Source organism: Drosophila ficusphila, unplaced genomic scaffold (assembly GCF_018152265.1).
Source record: "Drosophila ficusphila isolate 14025-0441.05 unplaced genomic scaffold, ASM1815226v1 contig_127, whole genome shotgun sequence".
Taxonomy (NCBI): domain Eukaryota; kingdom Metazoa; phylum Arthropoda; class Insecta; order Diptera; family Drosophilidae; genus Drosophila; species Drosophila ficusphila.
The window spans coordinates 1,536,464-1,559,273 of record NW_025064016.1 but is presented as its reverse complement, the minus strand read 5'-3'; the positions used below and the strand labels follow the sequence as shown (position 1 = coordinate 1,559,273).

The window sequence follows — 22,810 nt, the reverse complement described above, 5'->3', positions numbered from 1 at the left end:
GTTTTATTTATTGAGGGTGTGGGCCACGTTACAAGAAATAATGAAGGCTACCATTTTGTTCAGCTAATTAACTCAGTTGGAATATTTTTATTATGGACTACTGCAGCAAAGTGTGAACGACTTAATTTTGATAGTGCAAACAACGCTTAGTTTTATTTGTTTACCCAATTTTGCAAATGTTTACCTAACTAGCATTGCCGTACCTCAAGGTCGGTTTGCAGAGAAATTTGAACAAAGAGCCAAAGGTAAACAAATCATATACCCCAAGCGTTAAATTTTATTTTTTGTAGAACACAATCGATAGCTGACGCATCTCTCGGTCATCGATAACTACGTAGCAAGAAAAAAAGCAAACACGTCACAACACTTTAGCCACAGTTGCACGCGTAAATAGAGATTAGAAAAAAATGGCCAAACAAGTGGCCGATTTTCAGGCCAGCAAGCTCCAGTTCTACCAGAAGCTGGCCCTTGGCATTATCCTTGGAGGCGTGCTCCTTTCCCTGCCGTCGTTATGTGCCGGCCAGGGCAATCCCAGTTTCAAATACTCGCGGGAAGCCAACGAAAACTTTGATCCACAGAAGGCTCCGCGGGCAGAGCACCATCATCACCATGATCATGATCATGACCACGATCATGAACATCATCATCACGGGCACGATCATCACCACGACCACGATCACGATCATGGGCATCATCATCACGGCCACGATCATGGACACCATCATCAAGAGAGTCATATCAAGGCAAAGCCGGCATTGGGTAAGTTAGCCCCCCAAATATCAAATGAACCAACTTAACCCAATTTCTTATAGATATGAGCACCATTTGGTTGCACTCTATTGGATCTACTCTCCTTATCAGTGCAGCGCCATTCGTGCTTCTCTACATCATTCCCCTCGATAACAGTGAGGCGATGAAGCCGCGTCTTAAAGTGCTGCTCGCCTTTGCATCTGGCGGTTTGCTTGGCGATGCCTTTCTTCACTTAATTCCTCACGCCACGCATCCTCACAGTCATGGAGAGCATGACCACGACCATGGCCACCATCATGATCATCACGAAGGCGAAGAACACGAACATGGACATAGCCATGATATGAGTATTGGCCTGTGGGTTCTCGGTGGAATTATTGCCTTCCTGTCGGTTGAGAAACTAGTGCGCATTTTAAAAGGTGGCGGTGGAGGTCATGGCCACAGCCATGGAGCACCGAAACCCAAGCCTGTGGCTCCAAAAAAGAAGTCATCTGACAAAGAAGACAGCGGAGATGGAGACAAACCCGATAAGCAAGCCAAGAAAACCAAGCCTAAGCAACAAGAAGCTGAACCGGAGGGCGAAGTGGAGATATCCGGTTACCTAAACCTTGCTGCTGACTTTGCTCACAATTTCACTGACGGTCTGGCCATCGGTGCATCCTATTTGGCGGGCAACAGTATTGGCATTGTGACCACTGTTACTATCTTGCTGCACGAAGTTCCCCACGAGATTGGCGACTTTGCCATCCTTATCAAATCGGGCTGTTCGAGACGCAAGGCAATGCTGCTGCAGCTGGTCACGGCACTCGGAGCTCTGGCGGGCACAGCGCTGGCCCTTTTGGGAGCCGGAAGCGGAGACGGATCGGCGCCCTGGGTTCTGCCCTTCACCGCTGGCGGTTTCATTTATATTGCAACGGTGAGCGTGCTGCCGGAGCTGCTAGAGGAGTCCACCAAGCTAAAACAGTCGCTTAAAGAAATCTTTGCACTGCTTACTGGCGTTGCCCTGATGATTGTAATAGCGAAATTTGAGTAGTGTAAAGAGTTATGTGCCTTCCCATTCCCTTCTCAAAGAAGGTACCAAACTCTTTAAAACTGATAGATTTTAAAACTGGATTTTAAAATCAAAGCGATTTCTCCTTATACTCGAGGCAGCGATATTTTTAAGCCTTCAAAATTTGCGCTTTACTTCGAAATCAAATTTGTATAAATAGTCAAAAAAAATACACTGTAAAAGAGACCTCACTAACGCTTATCCCCATTAAGGGTCGTCTTGATTTCATTAAGGCAATACTCGGCCTGCTCGATGGCATCGGGATTCTTGTGCTGTTTGCCCAGTTTCCACGCCAGACGGCAGGCGTTCTCTGCTTGCATCATTAGGCCTTCGCGCAGATACACCAGACCCAGATTGGCCTGCAAAATGCCCTCTTGTGTGGCATCCTTTAACTCTTTGGCCAGTTCCATTGCCTCCAGAAGGGTCTCTCTGGCCTCAGTGTACTTCTCTAGCTATAGTAAAACTAAGTAATTGAATGGATTATAAAAGAAATTTGTACACTTACGTTCACATACGCCACACTAATGTTATTGAGAATGGTTATAGAGGCGTCATTTACGGCGCCGTAAACATCGATGAGCGTGTCGAAAGCTTCCTTGAAAAGGTTTTTGGCTTCTAGGTATTTGCCCTGCTTCATCAGCAGCTGTCCAAACCTGAAAAAGTATGTACATAAACATACAGTGACCTAACTGCAACTGGAATTTCGATAGTAGCGGCAATGGAAACACCTTCAATACCAATTCTTTGTCAAGCCGTACAGTTCCAGTATGTCCTTATCGTCAGGCATTTTTTCCAGAAGTTTGGCCAACTGCTGTAGTGTCCACGTAAAGCCCTGGAAGCTCTTCTCTAGATCACCCTGCAGCTGGGACATATGCGCTATCTTGGAGCTGATGTGAAGTATCTATAAAATATGAAAGAAATCTTAACTGTAGAAGAAATTGAAGTGGATCTCCTACCTTGGGGCTTTCTTCCGTGTGACCATCGGCAAAAAGTCGTTTCATCACGTCCGTAAATATCTTCTCAGCCTTCTTGAACTGCTCACGTTCCATGGCCAGGTTGGCCATTATGTCGAAGACATATGTGATGCCGTCTTTGCTCTGTATATCCTGGGCCATTCGCAGGGCTAGGTGAAGCATCTGCTCGGCCTTGTCGTACTGTTCCCGCTGAATGCAGAGGATTGATCGCTTGATGGTCTTAACCAACTTGTCCTCGGGGGTCTCCTCTTTCTCTTCGCCGCCTCCAAACAGATTAAAAGTAAAGGCAGCAGAAAATGCCCAAAACATTCCATTAGAAGAGTTAGAAGCTGGAGGAACTGCCCAAGCAACCTGGTGATCGGCCGCGTAGACGACAAGCGATCCAAATCCTGAGCCTTTGCTGCTTCTCTTCAGCGGCGCTGATTGACAGTATTCCCTGGCATTTGGGACAAGCCGAAGCCTGCCCATCACTTGGGTCAATTTGCAAAAATTTCTCACAATCATATTGGTATTGTTTAATTCATATTTTTGCCGTAAACTATTCTATCAGGTGTTTTTAGAAAATTTATAATTATGAAATGCATCGCAGTGTTGCAAAACGCCGTATAAGGGTTTTGAAACTGCATTTTGTAGCGCTCGACATTGTCTATTAATAAAACATAAATTGTTGAATTTTAAGGTCCTCGTACTAAAAATAATATTCAATTTTAAGTTGATTTGAACACTGTTTTTTATTACATATCGATTGGAAGAAAAAATTACTTGGAAAAATTGGTGAATTTGTTCGAGAAAAGCTAAAGGAAGATCATTAAGAAAAGCTTTTGAAGGTAATCAAAATTCTATAAATGGTTGTTTTAACTTATGGTTTTTAATTTTTTTATTTTGAAATCCGCTATTCTTAGCCGATATTTATGTGGAAATTGTATCGATAGCCGTTCCTCTAGCGATAGGCCGGCCCCCTCCACTTGGTTCGAAGCAACCCTGCATATTGATGGCGGATTGACGCTCTTTTGCTGACAAAATAAATTTTCTTAAATCGCGAAAAGGTGCATGAACGGAGGAAAAGTGAATTCGAATAGCAGTGGACGCATAAGCCGTGGGTCCGACGGCGTTACCATCGTTTTATTTCAGATATTTGCAGTGCCCCAACCGTTTTTCCGCCAGCCATGAGACGGCGCAGCGATCGAAAAAAGTCGTCGTCGCCCGCTCCGGTGCCGGTGGCACGCCGAAGTCGCCGCTCCCGCAAGGTGTCCGAAAACGAGAAGGTCGAGGAAGAAGCACCAGCCAACCAGAAGGATAATGCGAACTCCGGGGATGTCCCAGAAGTGCCGCAGGCCCCAGTCGAAGTCACCGAGCAACGAGCCTCCAGCGAGGAACGTGCCGGATCCGGATCATCGCCAGTGCGCAAGAGTCGCGGCGTCCGGGCGACGCCCAAAAAAGCGTGCTGAGGCCAAGGGCGGCGACAAGAAAGTGGACACTATCCCCGAGGAGGAGCCCGAGAACGGCCAGGTTGCAGACAAGAACAGCGTGGAGGAGGAAAGGGCTGTAGAGCCGCCATCGGTTCAGGAGAGCGTGCCGGAAGAGCTTGCCAAAGAGGATCAAATTGAGAAAACCCAGCCAGATCCGAAGGACGAGAATGCTGAGAAGGAGGACGAAAAACCACAGCAGGATGTCCATGATGACAGCAGCGGCAAGCAGAGCGAGCCAGTTCAAGAGGTAAAGGTTCCTTCTCCTTCCAGCAAGGATGAGGAACATCTAAAAACGTCTAGCGATGTATTAGACATTCAGACAGAAGAGGTCGAGGAAAGGGACGAAGAAGGCTCTGCTCCTGCGGAACGCAAGGAGTCCAAGAAGAAACACAAGGAGCAGAAACAGGAATTGCAGGCCGCGGAGGAAGAGGAGCAAAAGGAGAACCGCAAACAGCAACAGGAAAAGCCAGAAAAAACTCAGGACGAACCAGCTGATCTTCCGAACGACAAGCACGAGACATCCGTAAACAGCAGCGCAAACAACACAGCCAGCGCTCCAGTGCTTCAGCAGCAGCGATCGGTGCGGAAGCGCAGGTGGCTTACTAATAAAAAGTCCTCGGATCGCGCGCCACCAGTGTTGGCCATTTCAACGGATTCCCTAAAAAACATAATTGCCGATGTGGTGCAACCGGTTCCCCTCAGCGATGTGCAACTGGAATCCTCGTCGGAGGAGGAGGGTCTGGTCACCAGCGATCGCGACTCCGAGCGATCGGGTTCGCCGGTGCCCGCCTCCGAGCCGCGAAAGGATCGCGACACCGAGGCCACTACCATCACCACCTGCGAGACCGGCGCAGAGGCGACTGCAAACAAGGAGAGTGCAGGAACTGCAGGAGCCACTGGTCGAACATCTCCGCCACCTTCCACAGACACGGTGCCGGCTCAGGGAGGCTTGAGCAAAGCCACAGCCGCCACGGCCGCACCCCATATAGTCCGATCCCCTAGTCCTGCGCGCAATCGCGCCAGCCATGTGCTATACATCACCAATCTGGTGCGCCCCTTCACAGTCCTGCAGCTGAAAGGACTTCTGGCGAGGACGGGAAAGATCGTGGAGGAAGACGGTTTCTGGATTGATCGCATCAAGTCTAAGTGCTTCGTTGCCTACTCCACTGAAGAGTGAGTATCGTAGTTTTGCATTGCGTTTAAATTTTAAAGCCGATCAACATGAGCTGACCAATGTTTTTTTTTTTTTTTCAAGAACAAAAACTTAGTTATTGAAAATTGCATATTTGCTTTACTCTTTCTTGTAGCGAGGCCATTGAAACCCGCCATGCCCTGCACGGAGTTCGCTGGCCAGTCTCAAATCCCAAATGTTTAAATGTCGACTTCGGTAGTCGCACAGACATGGATCGCGCGATACAATCAACGAAGGACGAGGCTCCCAGATATGGCCAGGAAAACACCAGAGACAACCAGCAGGCGGGCAACGCTTGGTCGCGATTGGAACCATCAGACAAGAAGGTAATAGATTATTGTCATAGCAACATAGCAGGTCACCTAATTTGCCTTTTGTTTGCTTAGCCTGTGCGCCCTGTACGTGAATGGGATGTGGGTAAAAAGGAGCCTAGCGACCACGACAAGCCCAGCAACGACCGACGACGTGGGAGCAAGGATCGACTGGACTCGAGATCTCGGGACGCGGATCGAGCTGGACAGGATCGCAAACGCTCCAGGGACAGAGAGGGGCGAGGACGCGAGCGGGAGCGAGATCGCAATGCACACGCAAGAAGCCGCAGTGGATCGCCAGGTAAGTTTTTAAGGGAAAATAAGATTCTGGTGAAAAATTTGATATTATAATTTCGATTAAAACAGTGGCCAAAACTAAACGGAAGGAGAATGAGCCGCCTATCAGGCTATTGGATGATCTTTTTCGTAAGACTAAGGCAACGCCGTGTATTTACTGGTTGCCACTGACGCCGGAAGCGGTATGTTACTTTGGTTTATGATATCTAGACACTACTTAAACACAATCGCAATACCTTTAGATCGCAGAAAAGGAGGCATTTCGTCAGAAACGCATCGAGGAGCATAAGCAGCGCGTCAAGGAGCGGGAGGAGCGTCAAAAAGAGCGTGAGAAGGATCGAGACCGCCAGCGCGAAACGCGCCGCAATCGTTCCAATGAACGGCGACGATCGCGCAGTCGCGAGCGGGAGCGACGACGTTACTAGGCGGAGGCTTGAAATTGAGCAAATAAACGTTGAAAATATCTCAATTACTGGCATCAACACCCAAAAAGAAAATCCGAAAATGATAAAACAGCAACTAAAACTTCTGCAGGGTCTCAACAACCACCCGAATTTTTTCTATTTCTTCGAGCGTTTTGCGTTCCCAAAAATATAAAGACGTTGTAATATTCAACTTGAAGTGATTGTACTTCGATTTGAATATTCCCACCATCGTCTTATCTATATTCTTAATTTGAGATTTAAATTCTCTTTTCTCAGTTATTTTTCTCATTGTTGTTGTTCCATATATAGCGCATATATATTTCCATATATATATATATATAACCTGATTTGATTTCTTTCCTCAAATGTAGCATTTTACAGCGCCTAACGTCACCTCACCCCAAAAAACAACCACAGCAACGCCGGCATCCAGCATCAACGCAATGGAAACTTAGCGTCGGAATCTAGAAACTCTTGCAGCAAGTTACCATGCTTACATCTATATACATATTAAACAAACAGAAAATAATTGATTGATTAATTGTAAAATCAATTTTTCTTAAAATTTTAATGAAACTAGAAATACAATTTAACAACAGTCGGCAAGCTTGTGACTATGCCAAAACCATAAAAGTGTTTTAAATGTCTGAGAAATAAACTATAATTCTGATCGACTCATTAAATCGTGTGGTTATTTTCACATAATAAGTGTTCCATTATTTCAAGTTCTCCGATTTTTGATTAATTTTTTTCCCTTTTAAAATGAGCTTAACATGTTCCAAAGCCGCGGTATTGATATTGTTATTTAATAACGTATCGATAGTTTATCGAAAGCGATTATGAAAGTGTCACTTATGATATCGATAAGTTTTAATTTTTTATTAACATTAATTTAGCGAAAAAATGTGGTCCGACACTATATTAATTGTATTTATATCTGTCTGCACCGCTTTCCTGGGCGAAGGTGAGTTAAAACCAAGTCAGATTAGATAAAATAACCCTTTGAGAACTTCAGGTCTCACCTGGGTGCTGGTCTACCGGACGGAAAAGTACCAAAAGCTGAAGACCGAGGTGGAAAAGCAGAGCAAAAAGCGTAAGTTGGACAATGGGTCAGTGGTCACGGGGTAATCCGAATTTTCTTGCAGTGGAGCGTCGTAAGGAGATCCATGGCGATTCTCTTGACAAGGCTGTGAAGAAGAAAATCGAAAGGGACGAGGAGAAACTGAAAAACAACAACCGCGACCTTTCGTTGGTCAAAATGAAGTCCATGTTCGCGACAGGATTTGCCTTTACTGCTCTGTTGAGCATGTTCAACAGCATCTTTGATGGAAGGGTCGTTGCCCAGTTGCCCTTCACGCCCATCTCCTGGATACAAGGACTGAGTCATCGGAATTTATCCGGCGATGACTACACAGACTGTTCCTTTATCTTCCTGTACATCCTGTGTACCATGTCCATTCGCCAAAACATCCAGAAACTCTTGGGCTTTGCTCCATCACGCGCAGCCAGCAAACAAGGAGTGGGTCTCTTTGGTCCCGCTCCCGGCCAGTTCAAATAGTAAATTCACACATTAAAGTAGTTGCATTTAGTCAATAATGCACCATCAACAATCTTAGCTTAAAACATTATTTAACTCGTACATGGGTTGGTCCACAATAAGCCTGTCGAAACTCAGGCGCGAGAGGTCAATGGTCCGAAATTGGCCGTCCATGATCAGCTCGGAAACAGCACGTCCTACGGCCAAGGATTGCTGGACTCCATGCCCACTAAATCCGGTGGCTATATACAAATTGTGGTAGTAAGGATGGGGTCCAATAATGCCATTTTCATTGTAAACATTCTGATCATAGCTGCCCGCCCAGCTGTCCACCAGTTGAGCTTCCCCGAGAGAGGGAACTCGCTCGGCCAGCTTGGGTCTGATGTGCTGGTCAAAGTATTGCGAGTCCACCTCTTGGCCATGGCTTTCCTCCGTCGAATCCTGTCCGCAAATGTAGTTTCCACCAAGACCATCTCTACGGATAAAAATGCCAGAGGGATCCATGGTCATGGGCATTGTCATTCCCGGTGCACTTTGGGCCTGTGAGCTGATGGCGTACATGTACCTCTTACGAGCGTCGATGGGCAGGGGAATCCGCAACATTCCTGGACCTACACCTATCCTCGCCAATCTTGCCACCTGACCGGAATTTGTGCCAGCAGCTATTACACAAAGCGCAAACTTGCACGTGCGTAATGTTCCGTCGGGTAGCTGGATGACAGCCTTATTCAATCCCGTGTAGTTAGCCTCGTTGGAGCCGGCATGCCCGACAACAGATATGTCCGTCTGGGGCACGAATTCAAAATCCACCACTCGTCCACTGACAAAATGACCGCCATAACCGCTAGCAGAGCGCCGAAGGTTACTAAGCAGGGCCAAGGGGTTGAACCAGCCCTCTTTCTCTAGCCCAAGGCAACCTAAAACAATGCCTTTAGTATTTAGCCAGGGAAAACGAGCCTCCAATCGATCCGCCGTTAGCAGTTCGTTGCGGGCACCAAATTCGTTTTGTAGCTGGGAGGAGCGCATTAGGCTCTCAGCATGCTCTTCCCCAGCGAGCATCAGGTGACCATGGGGTGTAAAGTGAAGCGGGACATCTTGCCCGAAGTGCTGATTAGCACCTCGCAAGAACTCGGCGGCAAAGAGCGACATCTGGATGTTTTCGGGTAGGGAGAATTGTTGGCAAAGACCGCCCACGGAAACACGAGTGGCGGACTGAGCGTACTGTAAACACAAGGCAGAATAGAGCCAAATTCGGGGCACTGGTTATCTGAAATCTTCTCACCGTATCATCCTTTTCAACCACCACCACATTAAGGCCGTCGCGAGCCTTCTCCTTCAGCCAGTAGGCAATGGAGCTACCTACTGCACCTCCGCCAATAATGAGCACATCGCAGTGGGTCTGAAAATCATCTGCCAGCGTGGGATCTCTTTCCCTCTCTCCGGTAAACTTAAACTTGCTCTGGGTGGGGATGCGTTCCTGTTCAGGCTCCGGATCTTTGGGTACAAAGAACTCCTTAACTTTGCGCATATCGTTCCCAAGCAAACGAAGGGTTCGTCGTATTGGGTGCGAGTCTTCTTCGCCGGATTTGTCGCCACCAGGGGATCCACTGTTTGCAGCTCCTGAGGAGTAAGATCTCCGTTGCAGGAGCCGGATCACATGTCTATACCGCAACATTGTAGCCTCTGTCTCCTATATATTAATTCATGTTAAGGGAAATATTTGTATTTTGTAATACCCTGTGATAATGTGCAAAAGAGGGCCTCGAATAACATCGATATATCGATAAAGGCATCGAAATTTGCATACCGGCATTTAAATAAATTTTAAATCTGTAAAAATGCTTGTAATTCAAAAACTATTTAAAAATAAAAACAATGCATCGATGTAATTGAATACCTTTCTTTTATCAAATATTAAACAGTCTTAAAAATTTAAAATGTTAAATATGTAATTTAAAACTGGAAAGGTTTATGCAGTTTACTATGGCTCGATGTAATTACCAACAACCGATAATGTTATGGAGCTGTTAAGCAGTAGCACTTTTCAACACTGTCTGTCAAGCCGAAACCGAAGAAGAGGAAGCAACATTACTAGGCATTTTTGATTTGGAATTGAGAAAAAAACAAAAGAAAACTCAACCGTAATTGTGACATTAGCAAATTAAGAGTTCTGCAACATGACCAACGCAACGGACATCGGTACCCATGACGTAGAGATGGAGGTGGATCCCACGGCCGAGACGCTAGCAGATGAGAAGAAGAACCAAGATGTGGCCGCAGTCCAGGAGATTCGCGAGCAGATTCGCCAGATCGAGAAGGGAGTGGCCTCCAAGGAATCGCGGTAGGTGATACGAGTTAGTTGACCCGCACAAAAATACAGTTTTCTTTGGTCCTCCACAGATTTATCCTGCGCGTGCTTCGGAATTTGCCCAACACCCGTCGCAAATTGAATGGTGTCGTCTTCCGGAATCTTGCCCAGAGTATTTATCCGGTTGGCGCGGATCGTGAGGCCGCAGTGGCCTTAATGCCCGCTGTTGAGAAGGATGCCACCGAACTGCCTGATGTGCCCAAAAAGCAAGTTGCCACCAAGGCGCCGATTGCCGAAGTGGATGCCTACTTTTATCTTCTTTTGCTGGTCAAATTGATTGACGCCAGCGATTTGAAGCGTGCTGGAACCTGCGCGGACGCCTTGATGGCAAAAATCTCCATCCAGAACCGCCGCACCCTTGATCTGATTGGAGCCAAGTCCTACTTCTACTTCTCTCGCGTCGCCGAGTTGAAAAACTCATTGGAGGGCATCCGGGCCTTCCTTCACGCTCGTCTACGTACCGCCACGCTGCGTAACGATTTTGAGGGCCAGGCTGTGCTTATCAATTGCCTCCTGCGCAACTATTTGCATTATGCCCTGTACGATCAGGCCGACAAGCTAGTGAAGAAGTCAGTGTACCCGGAATCAGCCAGCAACAATGAGTGGGCGCGCTTCCTTTACTATTTGGGTCGCATCAAGGCTGCCAAACTAGAGTACAGCGATGCCCACAAGCATCTGGTCCAGGCACTGCGAAAATCTCCGCAGCATGCGGCCATCGGTTTCCGCCAGACGGTGCAAAAGCTGATTATCGTAGTTGAGCTCCTGCTGGGCAACATTCCGGAACGTGTGGTGTTTCGGCAGGCAGGTCTGCGCCAATCCCTGGGTGCCTATTTCCAGCTCACGCAGGCCGTGCGTCTGGGCAATCTTAAGAGGTTCGGAGACGTGGTCTCCCAATACGGTCCCAAGTTCCAGCTGGATCACACCTTTACGCTGATCATCAGGCTGCGCCACAATGTGATCAAGACGGCCATCCGTTCCATTGGACTGTCGTACTCGCGCATCTCGCCGCAGGACATTGCCAAGCGTTTAATGCTTGACTCCGCCGAGGATGCGGAGTTTATCGTATCGAAGGCCATACGAGATGGAGTGATTGAAGCCACGCTAGACCCGGCACAAAACTACATGCGCAGCAAGGAGAGCACCGATATCTACAGCACCAGGGAGCCGCAATTAGCCTTCCACGAGCGCATTTCGTTCTGCCTGAACCTGCACAACCAGAGCGTCAAGGCTATGCGCTACCCACCAAAGTCCTATGGCAAGGACCTGGAGAGTGCCGAGGAGAGGCGGGAACGGGAGCAACAGGACCTCGAGCTAGCCAAGGAGATGGCCGAGGACGATGAGGACGGTTTCTAAACGGCTGCTGCAGCAAACTAATTTGTACTTGCATTCATTTTTCATAGAAACGTAATCCGCAATTAAATAAGATACAAAATTAAAAGAAAAATTACCCAGAGAGAAAAGGTTTTGAAAAATATTTCGTTTATTATATTTCAATTTTTTAATTTAATTCGTTCGAAAAAGTCTAATAATAGCGGTTAATTTTAATAACTATAATGATCTTGCTCAAATATCATTTAGAAATATAAAATAATTTTTTTACCAACCTCAGCTAATTAAACTATTTGGTGTTAAAACAAGTTTTTTTTCCGAGGAATATTTTGGAAAACTATATTCGCGGTCACACTGGCGCAAACAACACAAACAGCAGCCACGGTCACACCGAGCCAAAGTGGAAGGGAAATAGAAAATTTGACTTGACAAAAAGTGCACACAATGCAAATAAAATAGAGTGCGTGCACGCATTAAATGCCCAAATCCGCGAGGCCGTTACGCCGACGTAGCAATAATTGTCGCCAAAAGCCAGAGCGCGCGTGTTTGCGAAGTATATCGCGGAAATTGAAGATTTTTTGGCAGCGGCGAGTAGTCTCCCCCCACCCCGTCCGAATAACAGCGGCCGAAAGAGCGAGTGTTTTGCGAAGCAGCGAGTGCCTGGCCAATGTGGTGCAGCTCCCCCGTCGACCGCCGCCACCCGCGCTCCCCCTTCGACCCTATTAACGCGCAAAATATACGCCACTAGTTGTAGTTGTGGGCAGTAGTAGCAGCAGCAGCAGCCGATCAGCTCGGCCTTTGTGCAGCAGATTAGTGGCGAAAAAGGCCAACGAAAAGCCCCGGTTAGCTGGGCCGGTATCCAGGAGCGAACACCAGACAGCCATCGGCGACTCCGGCTGTGATGCAGCAGCAGCTGCTGCCAGCTAACGAGATTCTGGACGCCTTTTGCACCCACCACACGTAACTAGAGCACCCACACACACAAGGGAGCGCACATACACAAGGGCGCGCGCACACACACATACACAGCCAACAGGCAAACGGGCACACTAGCGTGTGGCCATTGATGCAGTGCAGCCGCTTGCACGGATTCGGGATCGGAAGGTGAAAAGGACTGTGCTGAGATGATTTGCAAACAGGACGTACTGCTGTGGTTTGAGAAACTCGAGAGCTACAATCGGATCGAAACGATGTACGCCCTGCTCACCGCCTGCCTGCCATTCGAGCTCCGCTTCTTGGGCACGCTGCTGGAGGAGCAGGGCCGTTGCGACTCGGAGACGCTGCGCGGCATGGAGTTGCGGGCAAATAATCCACAAGAGCTGGCCGCCGATATGGTCAACTGCCAGAAGGGCGACCCCACCGACCGGAAGATCCGACGCAAGATGGCCCTGTATCTGGCGCTGATCCGCGCCTGTAACCGCAACTGTGTCAGTGAGATCTATCGGACGCTGGAATGCTGGGGAGAGTGCGACTTTGGCTGTATCAACGACCAGGACACACTGTTGGAGCTCCTACTTGTCTACACGATGGCGGCTATTCACCCAGTGTTCTCCATGGAAGAGCAGAAAAAAATCTTCGGTATTCTAGCCAAGATCAAGGAAAATAAGCTGGTAGCTGAGCGATTTACGCCGCAGATGCAGGCGCAGACGCCGACGCCAGCACCCCAGCATCCACACCCGCCGTCCCCACATGACCTGATCCTCCAACAGCAACCGCCACATGTGATCCACCAAATACCAGGGCCACAACAGCCACCACCACACCCACAACATCCCCAAATGGTGCAGGTGTTGCAGACGCCGCAGGGCAACATCCCCATGATATTTCCCCAGCATTTTTCCAAGGTGAGTTACGCTCGGTCATTAACCTAAGAGAAGTTAATAAATAATGTGGTTCTCCTTCAGCTAATGCCCGGTTCTGATGGAACGCACCAGATCAGTGTCGAAGGCATGCCGCATCTGATGCAGCCAAACATCACCATTCCAGGGGACACGAGTGCCATTATCGGTCACCAAAGCACGGGGTGGACGATGCGCCACTACGTGCCACAACCGCCCCACCAACAGCCCGCTCTGCAGCAGCAGCAGCCGCAGAGTCTGGACCATCAAGTGCCACCGGCTAGCTCGCCTATGCTTAGCCAGCAGTCCTCGCCCTCGAGCAGCCGCACCACAAGTCCCCAGCGGGACCGCTCCCTCATTAACGTTCCAATGCAGGCGCAGCAGCATCAGCAGCAGCCGCAGCAACAGCCGATGAGGAGCATGTCGCAGCGACTGACGGGACAGAAGAATGCGCGACGTCCTTCGGTGGAGACAACGCCGCCGCCAACCTCAATTGGCGGCGAGCAGCAACACGATGTAATTATATTTTGAAACTTTAAGATAATTATTAATTATTATTTTTTACTTAAGCCTAACGTTTTCACAGTTAGGAAAACTTAATCTTTGATAGAAACAGCTCGATGTGACTGTTGTGAATTGATTATTTGTATTTAGCTTGCATGTAATCATGCGCCCAACATGATTAATCGAATCTATCTGATATCTTTACAGAGTATCAACGAAGGCGGCAGTAGCAATTCCAGTGGAACCAGCCTGCACAGTCTAATTCGCAACGGTTTCCCGCGCCCAGGACACCACCACCGCGTTAAGGCGAACGTTTTCATACCACAGCAGCAGCAGCAGCAACAACAGCACTATCAGAACCCCAACTACAACATGAATGTTATGATGCAGAGTATGAATATAAACGACGATGGCAGCGGCTCGATGATGGGTTCGATGAATTCCACCAAGAGTGCAGCAACCACAGGCAGTGAATCGGGCAGCTCGAATGGATCCTGTGGTGACCTGTCGCCCTCGGAGACACCGACGCCCACGCAACTGTCACTGCCTCTTCACAGTTCAGTTGATGGCGGCATGGGCATGATCACCACGGTGGTGCCCACCGGCCTGGGAAGCTATCAGCCGAAGCAGCACCACCTCAGCTACAAGCAGCAGCAGCAGTTGAACCTGCAGCAACGGCTAAACGGACGCAATGGTATGGACAAGAGCTACCAGCAAGTATACACGACGGGCTCGCCAAGCATCGTTAGCGATGCGCAAACCATGAGTAGCGGCAGCCTGCAGCAGCAACAGCAACAGCCGCAGACACTGCTCATCAGCCAGTCGCCGGTGAGCACGCCCACGACAACGGTGCTCCTGCAGCCGCAACAGCCACCGCCCACAGCCTACAACGCGAGTTATCCATATCACCAGCGAGGACCCCCGCCGCCACAACAGACGATATTCCAGGCGCACAGTGCGCCGCCGCCGCAAACGGTACGCGGTGGCTTCCGCTATCCTATGGGTCCCCCTCACAATGGAGAGCTCATCTACCCGGCCTTCCACACGAGCCTGGCCTTCCTGCCGATGACGGCGGGCGGCACTCCGACGGCGGTTACGCCGCCGCAACTACAGAGCACGGCCGCCGTGGTCAGCACGAACGCGGTGTCCGTCCAAACGGTGCCCACGCCGCAACAGCAACCGGTTCCCAGCACGACGCCCTACAGCGCGCTAACCGTTTGTCCCATTACGGGAGCGGGCGGTGGCGGAAACGGACAGAAGGTGATCTCCTGCTACAACTGCGGATCGCAGACGCACAGCGGGCGGGAGTGCCAGGAGGCGTCCATGGAGGATGTGACGCGCAATGCCAGCTACAAACTGGACTACTCGGAGACGAGCATGGATGCGAACTCCGCGGGGGATCACCACAAGGATGTGGGCGTGATGCCGATCAATTCGGCGACGACTGCGGGGACGGTGACCAGTACGGGGAAATAATACGGAGGGCCCATGTATTCACATACATATATGGAAATATAATTACTGCTATATTAATGATTATGCATAATCCTTACCTACTTATACGAATTACCATTTATTCTGATTGTGTAGTGCGGAAATCAAATTTCTCGCCTTTGCCACGTCTCTTAGTTCGGTAAGCCTCTCAATTCGCGTTAATTCGATTCGAGGATCGGCAGGCGGTTGCCTAAGTCTTGACAACCCTTATCCGTAAATAAGAATGATTTAGATGTATCCTGCCCTGCCACTCCCCGTTCCCCACACGGCCACACACATAGTCGATAACGAATTTTAGTCATATGCAACTCTAAATATTTATAATGTTAAGTTGAATGTACAACAGCAATAAGTAATAATTATCCTAATCCGCGTTCCGTAAACTCACTCACACGGGCAGATGTTACAAATGCCGCGATCGAATTAAGCTAAAGAACCATTACGTAAGCCACTACGCGACTACGGAAGGCGTATCCAAACCGTAAACGTAACGAAGGAGATAAAGTAACCTAGGAAAACAAAACAAAAAAAAAAACTACAACAACATAAAACAGAACACACGTAGCATACGGAATACCTAGCAAATATATAAAAAATTGATTATGTGTATAAACAAACGAGCGTAGCAGCACAATGTGCATAGTTAACCGACTTCTTATTCCAACCAAACCTTCTGATTTTCATCACCCTACTCTAGTTACTCCTTCATCTATTTATTTGCGGCTCCTTTGTTTAAACATGTATTTTAGCAATGTTTTTTTTGTACTTTATATAAATACCTACATACTTATATACATAACATATATATAAAGATATAAATATTATTTTAAAGCAACCAATCGTATATGATACACTCTTATGTGGATAGGGCGTACATTATTGCTAAGCACTCTAATTATTATTTTATGTACTCACAACTTGACCCCCAATCGTGTGGGCAACTGTTTATGTATGAACTGGCCAAGTTATAGAGAATAACCGTTAAGGTCACGCCAAAACCCGCCCACGGTTGACCACAAAATACAATTGCCTGCCCTTAGTTTCTTATGTATAGACGTTGTTAAAATTTTGTAAAGTCGGCAGACGAACTGCAAGGCAATGAAAAGAGAAGAAGCAAAAGATTTACATGAAATACACACTTTTCTGAGTTGGCTGCTAATGCGTAGGCATGACAAACAATTATTATATTTCATTGAAATAATAAAAACAAATTGTTTCTAAATCTCGTGTACCAACACAAAGCTACAACGACGACTGTCTTTATTTCTTCAGATGCTCTTCTTGATATTTTCAGTTCAACTCCTACGCTAACTCTTTTTAGCAGGTGGCGATGTGCAACCGAACCGAAAGAGATCCGGTGGCGCTCTTTCCATGGATTGCTTAAATGCACCCTCGCTGAGTGGCCAAGTCTTCTCTGTGCTTTGTAAGCTTACTGTACAGTGGGGTGTTAATTTGGAGTTGGTTAGTATATTTTAATTTTGAATACATTCTCAAAATTATTTAGTGTCTGCTTATTTTTTATGAGTAACATTTTTTTAATCACTTCAACTTTTATGAAAATGTCTTCTAAATTGATAATAATTTCTTATTTATCTTTTTTATTTAAGGTGAAAAATATTTTTCAAAATTTCTGTTCCTAAATTATTTTTATTGAATTATTTGGTCAGCCATTTCCATACAAAATGAGTTAATATATTTACAAACTTTGTGTTGTCATTCAAAATTGTACCACTGTCCTTCCATGGCTTAAACGCAACTCGGATTTGGGCAATACGACCAGAAACCGAAAGACCGAGGATCTCTCAAGCGTATCCGTCTTTCTTTAACGGCTCAGAGTCATAGCCGTAGTTATCGTGTTTGTCTTCAGTTGAGCGGTCGCATTTATCGGGTGTGGATCCTACAGCAAAATGTAGAAGTATTACCAAATTCAAGCAGGTGGTTGTTGCCACATCTCGAAAAGTCTCTATCAAAGCAATCATAATTTACAAGAATAACGTTTAAAAATGAGCAAAGTGATATAGTATCAGTTTCCTACTTTTATTAAAAGTGCAGTGTGTATATTACCCCACGAAAACATATGAAATCCGAGACGATCGTTGGTTGGTGGGTGTTCGTTGATGCATAGCGAAGTTGAAGTCTTACCAAGAGCTCAAAAAAAAAAAAGGAGAAGAAACCCCCTAAAAACAATGCTCAAAGCCACGAGGAAGACAGCGGATCCATACAAATCGAAGCTGAAAGTTAATGCCAGCCACAGTGGACCGCATCCACTGCCCGTGGAGCTGGCGGAGAAGGAGGAGGCCTCCTCCACTGGCGGCCAGACGTCGCCCCAAAAGCTCAGCTTGAAGGGCAGCCAACTGGGGGGCAGCATCTTGATTGGCAACTACAACGTGAGTGGAGTCCACTCCGGTTGTCGGTTGTCGGTTTCCGGCATCCGGTTTCTCATATCCGGTTAATAAGTCTTACCCCATTCGGTGTTTTCTCTTTTCGCCCGCAGTACTTGACCCAGCTGGAGGTTTGCGAAAACGAAATGGAGGTATTGGATCTCAGCTCTTTGGCGCAGCTGGAGTCGCTTAAGTGCAGCCGGAACAAGCTGATGGAGTTGATCATCAATGCCACCAATCTGCAGACGCTTGTAGCCGATCATAATTGTAAGAGGGGTCTTTTAAATTAGTATGTTCATTTCCGATCAAAATATTCATACTTCCTTTAAAGCGAAGAAAATAGTAGCACTTTTTAACAGGTCTCTTTACATTTTCATTTTTAATTAATCAGATTTGCATGCAATTAATATGCAATTAGGTTTTAGCTTAATGATTTCCACTATAATTAGGCTCATTACATCAATAAAATCAAGTTCAAATTCGAAACTTTTTGTTATTTTAAATTAACTGGTTGTATTTGGAGAAAGTAATCTTATATTTCATGCATTTCAGACCTGCATAATATATCCACAACAAACATCCATCCGGTTCCTTTGAAACTGCAACGCATCGACATTTCGCACAACAACTTCACCGAGCTACCCAACTGGATTGGAGCATGTGCATCCTTGTCCACTCTGGAGGCTTCTCACAATCATCTTATTAACGTGACGGGACTGCTGCGCAACTTCAGAATAAATCAATTGGTATCCTTGAATCTGGCATACAATGATCTTAAGCATCTAGATCAATTACCGGAGGCATTTTCCAGCGTTCGGAATCTACAGCTGCAGAGCAACGAGCTGCCGAATCTCCCCGAGAATTTCTTTGCCGTGACCCATGCTCGATTGGAAACATTAAATGCCTCCTGTAACAAGTTGTCCACCTTACCGCGCTACGAGCAGAATAACCATGCCGCTCTGGTGAACCTTTCGTTGGCGGGAAATCAATTAAATGACAGTATTTTTGAGTCATTGCACAATGCGGCCAAGTTGAGGGTCCTTCACCTGGCCTACAATCGCATTGGAGTCCTTCCCGCCGCTTGCGTTCGCAACTGGCCGGAACTGGAGATCCTTGTTATGTCCGGCAATATGTTGCAACAGCTACCAGAGGAGGTGGCCACTCTGGGCCAACTGAGGGTCCTTCGCTGCTGCAATAATCTGCTTCTGTGCACGCCTCAACTGGCCAAGCTGGGAATGCTCAAGGTGCTGGATCTATCGCATAATCATCTAGATCGAGTCAATCTGCTTGCATTGGTTCCCTCGCGGAATCTTAAGTATTTAGATCTTTCGGGGAATCTGCAGTTGCAGGTAAATATAAAAAATAATGAACGAGATATCATTCAGAATAATTACAACCATCTTATTAATTTTTCCCTCAGGTGGATGAACAACAATTTAAAGTGTGTCAAACGCAGAGCCAGAGAAACTGGAGTCTTATCGATGTTTCCGGCAACAACAGAGCCGCCCTGCCCACAACCACCCTCCGGCAGGTGAATACCCAACGGGGTCAAAACAAGACTTCTGGACCCTGGACCATGGGTTTTGCAGAGACCCCCGGCTCAGGAGATTGCCGCAAACTCTTGGTCTACCAACTGCGAGCGGCCAATTTCGGGGGCTCCGACGAAGCGCTCTACGGAATGTTTGAAGCGAAGGAGGGTCATGGTCGAGCGGCCCAAGAGATGGCTCATCTAGTGCCCGATCTGATGAAGCGGGAGCAGTTGGTCAAAGACTCGGCAGTCAGGGATTACATAAAGTTCACCCTACTGGCAGCGCAGCAGCAGTGTGGCAATGTTCGGAGCGCCGCTTTGTTTCATTTGACCAGGACACGGGCTCCATCGAAGGTCAGACCGCTAAAGAGCAAGCGGTATGTCCTGCGGATGGCCAGCACAGGACGACTGGATGCCTATCTAATACGCCGAACATCCCAATTGCGTTTGACCGAAACGGAATGCATCCAAAAGGACCAGAGTCATTCTAAGACTATGCCGGACCCTCAGGTTTTAGAGGTAAGTTTTTACTAAATTATTAATTATATGTGTTAATCAATATATTAATATTATTTAACCCTATTTTAGCTTACCCTAAGCAACGATGATGAGTACCTGGTAGTGGGCAATGCGCAACTCTGGTCGGTGATGGACATTGATCGTGCTGCCCGGGAGATTCGGAAGGAGGAGAATGCTCTCTTGGCGGCCAAGCGACTAGTAGACATTGCCCAGAGTTTCGCGGCAGCGGAGAATCTGAGTGTGATAGTGGTGCGCTTCCGGCATCTGGGCACTGATGTGGACCACCTGATTCGGGAACTCAAGCAGAGTGTGCGGAAGAAACCACCGCCGGTTTCCCTGCCTTCGTCCAGTGGATCCGTGTGCAAGCGAACCTGTTGCGATCGCAGCAATGCCTGTCGTCATCGGGCCATCGAACAGGAGCCTCTGGCCGGACGATCCTCGCCAAGTGGTCAAAGCGATAGGGATTTGCTTGCCAAAGACAAGGACGATGAGTTCGTGCTGGCCCATGCGCGCGTCCTGCAGGAGGAGCAACAGCTGGAGATGCTGGACGAAACGGAGTCTGTACTTTCCGAGGAGCAGTTCAAGTGCTGGGAGTACATGCTGGAGCAGAATACCCAACTTCTGTTCGACAAGGAGCTAAACACCATTTCCAAATCCTTCACGAAGCAGCGGTCCGTTCCCAATGCCATTATGGCTGCTCCTGTGGTTTCGGATCGCAATGATTTTACTTCGAATCTAATGCGGAGTGTCACCAATAAGTTCATCTCGAGTAGTACGCCTCAGTTGCCCCAACCACTGGGCTGCTCCACAACGAACTCTGTGCCTCTGGGATCGTATCATCCTGTAAAGCAGCCAGTTCCAGGACATTTTGGCAGTGCCCTCACCTTCCAGCAGGCCCAAAGCTACGGATATAATCTGTTCGATGCCAAGCCACGCAAGATTTCCGGAGGCACGGTCAAACGTCCTGGACCTAATTCCGCCTACTTTGGCTCCCTTCAGCGACTGATGCCCTACAACTTTGAGTACGACTTTGCCGTTACCCAGGAGCGGGAACGGAACATCCTAGACGAGGAGGAGCAGGACGATGACGACTTCAACGAACACGAGAGTCGCATGCGGAAATACTGGGGAGTCGCCACCACTGAACTCTAGAGTCTAGACGAAGGATAAATTACGCCAGGGTATTTCAAATAAGTTCAAATATTATCTAAATATATTCTAACATAAAAATTAGTTTAAAAAAGTCGACCCTTATTGAATGAAATACTTTACATTTTGATTTTTTTATTATGTTGAGAAATATGACTTCGACAGGTGCTAAACCCATTGGAAATATTAACGAAAAACCGTTATTTTTGTATTTAAAAAACACTTGAGTTAAAATCGATTAATAGATTATCGATGTTGTCTCACGTGGTAAACGCCGATAGACAATTTCCACGTTTGGCTATTGTTTATGTTTATGTTCGGTGGTTAAAAAGCAATCAACAATGCATTTGACTCAACAAAGACCGCACCACGACATTTCCGCGCTTTTTGCGGATGCCCAACCTGATTTCTTACGGGTTAGTGCTCCAAGTAAGTAAGATCATTTAATGAACACATACATTTCTAAAGACACTTCTTAAATTGCAGTGGTGCGCTACAGCAAATTGGAATTTAGACGACTTGTCCGTCTTAATGGAGTACAACTCGCTTTTACGCCCATGATGATTTCGGACTCCATTAACAACAGCGAAAAGGCCCGCCAAAACGAGTTCTCAACGGGAGCAGATGACCAGCCACTTATTGCTCAGTTTGCTGCAAAGGATCCTTCAGAATTTGTGACATCCGCCCAGCTTATATATCCGTATGTTGACGGCATCGACTTAAACTGTGGCTGTCCACAAAGCTGGGCAATTTCTAAGGGATATGGATGTGGGATGTTGCGGCAGCCGGAACTAGTGCGTCAAGTGGTGCAGGAGGTGAGACGCACTTTTCCCACCGACTTCAGTGTCTCGGTGAAGATGCGTCTGCTGGGAGGAGAAGACTCCTTGGAGCGCACCATTGATTTGGCCCGTCAGTTGGAGCACGCCGGCGTCACCTTTCTCACTCTCCATGGAAGGACACCAGCACAAAAACACTCGAAGGACACACTGGACATTCCAGCCATGTCAGAGGTGCGCCAATCTCTGCGGATTCCCCTGATAGTCAACGGCAATGTGGAGACCTACAAGGATGCCTGCGACTTGCATGAACAGACAGGAGCCGCTGGTGTGATGGCAGCCCGTGGCTTACTCGCTAATCCGGCACTTTTTAACAGCGCCTACCCGGATAGCAGGTCGACGCCTTTATCCTGTGTGCAACAGTGGTTAGATATTTCCGCTGCAGCTGGGGATAACCTGCTGTTCCAGTGCTTTCATCACCACCTCACCTTTATGTGGAGCGCCCAGATGAAGCGAGAACTGCGTGTTCAGTTCAATAGTTTGGGCAGCAAAACCAAGGTTGTGGAATTCCTTAAAGAACACTACAGTCTGCAATCCGGTGAGGATGACCCAGTGCCGGCAGATTATACGGATTGCACATACACCCACTTTACACCTCCCAAACACGCCCGGCATATTGCCGCCGAATCGGACGAACTGGCCTGGAGTTCAAAGAGCGATGGAAAGTTCTTCACGGAGTTTAGGGCGCACCAGTTGACGGGAACTGGCGGAGAGGATCTGGAATTGGGCGGTCTTTTTGGGGATGAATAGTGAATTCTTTTGACTTGTTAGTGTAGTTATGAAATTGTCAAAATTGTACAAATTAAACAATCGTTTATAAAATAAACTTTATTTGCACTGTATTTAGAAAATTAAAAA

At 47.5% G+C, this 22,810-nt stretch overlaps 9 protein-coding genes across 11 annotated transcripts; 7 read left to right on the top strand and 2 right to left on the bottom strand.

Moving 5' to 3' along the window:
• The first annotated feature begins 295 nt into the window (after window positions 1–295).
• On the top strand, window positions 296–1,996 carry LOC108101224 (protein catecholamines up). Its single transcript, XM_017205473.2, has 2 exons — window positions 296–759; window positions 813–1,996. The coding sequence occupies exons 1-2, from the start codon at window positions 408–410 to the stop codon at window positions 1,781–1,783; spliced, it is 1,323 nt and encodes a 440-aa protein (XP_017060962.2). The 5' UTR covers window positions 296–407; the 3' UTR covers window positions 1,784–1,996.
• On the bottom strand, window positions 1,908–3,408 carry LOC108101226 (tetratricopeptide repeat protein 19 homolog, mitochondrial). Of its 3 annotated transcripts, none has more exons than XM_043209442.1 (4): window positions 2,758–3,408; window positions 2,560–2,702; window positions 2,307–2,454; window positions 1,908–2,253 (listed from the first exon to the last, which is right to left on the bottom strand). In XM_043209442.1, exons 1-4 carry the CDS (start codon window positions 3,277–3,279, stop codon window positions 1,993–1,995), a joined length of 1,074 nt encoding a protein of 357 aa, XP_043065377.1. In that variant the 5' UTR covers window positions 3,280–3,408; the 3' UTR covers window positions 1,908–1,992. The 3 variants fall into 3 exon arrangements, with proteins under 3 accessions (XP_043065377.1, XP_017060963.1, XP_017060964.1); XM_017205474.2 differs by having other exon boundaries at window positions 2,539–2,702; window positions 2,758–3,396; XM_017205475.2 differs by lacking the exon at window positions 1,908–2,253 and having other exon boundaries at window positions 2,360–2,454; window positions 2,530–2,702; window positions 2,758–3,402.
• A 329-nt stretch (window positions 3,409–3,737) lies between these two features.
• Window positions 3,738–7,147, top strand: LOC108101211 (apoptotic chromatin condensation inducer in the nucleus). The gene is given in 6 exon segments (XM_017205460.2): window positions 3,738–4,205; window positions 4,207–5,417; window positions 5,552–5,762; window positions 5,823–6,048; window positions 6,114–6,226; window positions 6,287–7,147. Coding segments are annotated over 6 exon segments (2,208 nt in total). The 5' UTR covers window positions 3,738–3,941; the 3' UTR covers window positions 6,470–7,147.
• A 151-nt stretch (window positions 7,148–7,298) lies between these two features.
• LOC108101213 (calcium load-activated calcium channel) lies at window positions 7,299–8,084 on the top strand. Its single transcript, XM_017205462.1, has 3 exons — window positions 7,299–7,433; window positions 7,485–7,562; window positions 7,615–8,084. The coding sequence occupies exons 1-3, from the start codon at window positions 7,373–7,375 to the stop codon at window positions 8,025–8,027; spliced, it is 552 nt and encodes a 183-aa protein (XP_017060951.1). The 5' UTR covers window positions 7,299–7,372; the 3' UTR covers window positions 8,028–8,084.
• On the bottom strand, window positions 8,032–9,768 carry LOC108101212 (FAD-dependent oxidoreductase domain-containing protein 1). Its single transcript, XM_017205461.1, has 2 exons — window positions 9,289–9,768; window positions 8,032–9,227 (listed from the first exon to the last, which is right to left on the bottom strand). Exons 1-2 carry the CDS (start codon window positions 9,679–9,681, stop codon window positions 8,082–8,084), a joined length of 1,539 nt encoding a protein of 512 aa, XP_017060950.1. The 5' UTR covers window positions 9,682–9,768; the 3' UTR covers window positions 8,032–8,081.
• Window positions 9,769–10,056: 288 nt separating this feature from the next.
• LOC108101206 (probable 26S proteasome non-ATPase regulatory subunit 3) lies at window positions 10,057–11,848 on the top strand. The gene is made up of 2 exons (XM_017205455.2): window positions 10,057–10,347; window positions 10,407–11,848. Exons 1-2 carry the CDS (start codon window positions 10,184–10,186, stop codon window positions 11,725–11,727), a joined length of 1,485 nt encoding a protein of 494 aa, XP_017060944.1. The 5' UTR covers window positions 10,057–10,183; the 3' UTR covers window positions 11,728–11,848.
• Window positions 11,849–12,056: 208 nt separating this feature from the next.
• On the top strand, window positions 12,057–16,787 carry LOC108101205 (ataxin-2 homolog). The gene is made up of 3 exons (XM_017205454.2): window positions 12,057–13,547; window positions 13,608–14,057; window positions 14,253–16,787. The coding sequence occupies exons 1-3, from the start codon at window positions 12,828–12,830 to the stop codon at window positions 15,519–15,521; spliced, it is 2,439 nt and encodes an 812-aa protein (XP_017060943.1). The 5' UTR covers window positions 12,057–12,827; the 3' UTR covers window positions 15,522–16,787.
• Window positions 16,788–17,412: 625 nt separating this feature from the next.
• Window positions 17,413–21,253, top strand: LOC108101157 (protein phosphatase PHLPP-like protein). The gene is made up of 5 exons (XM_017205379.2): window positions 17,413–17,926; window positions 18,034–18,187; window positions 18,473–19,269; window positions 19,341–19,967; window positions 20,037–21,253. The coding sequence occupies exons 1-5, from the start codon at window positions 17,657–17,659 to the stop codon at window positions 21,117–21,119; spliced, it is 2,931 nt and encodes a 976-aa protein (XP_017060868.2). The 5' UTR covers window positions 17,413–17,656; the 3' UTR covers window positions 21,120–21,253.
• A 128-nt stretch (window positions 21,254–21,381) lies between these two features.
• On the top strand, window positions 21,382–22,794 carry LOC108101201 (tRNA-dihydrouridine(20a/20b) synthase [NAD(P)+]-like). Its single transcript, XM_017205446.1, has 2 exons — window positions 21,382–21,545; window positions 21,603–22,794. The coding sequence occupies exons 1-2, from the start codon at window positions 21,458–21,460 to the stop codon at window positions 22,700–22,702; spliced, it is 1,188 nt and encodes a 395-aa protein (XP_017060935.1). The 5' UTR covers window positions 21,382–21,457; the 3' UTR covers window positions 22,703–22,794.
• The last annotated feature ends 16 nt before the right edge of the window (window positions 22,795–22,810 follow it).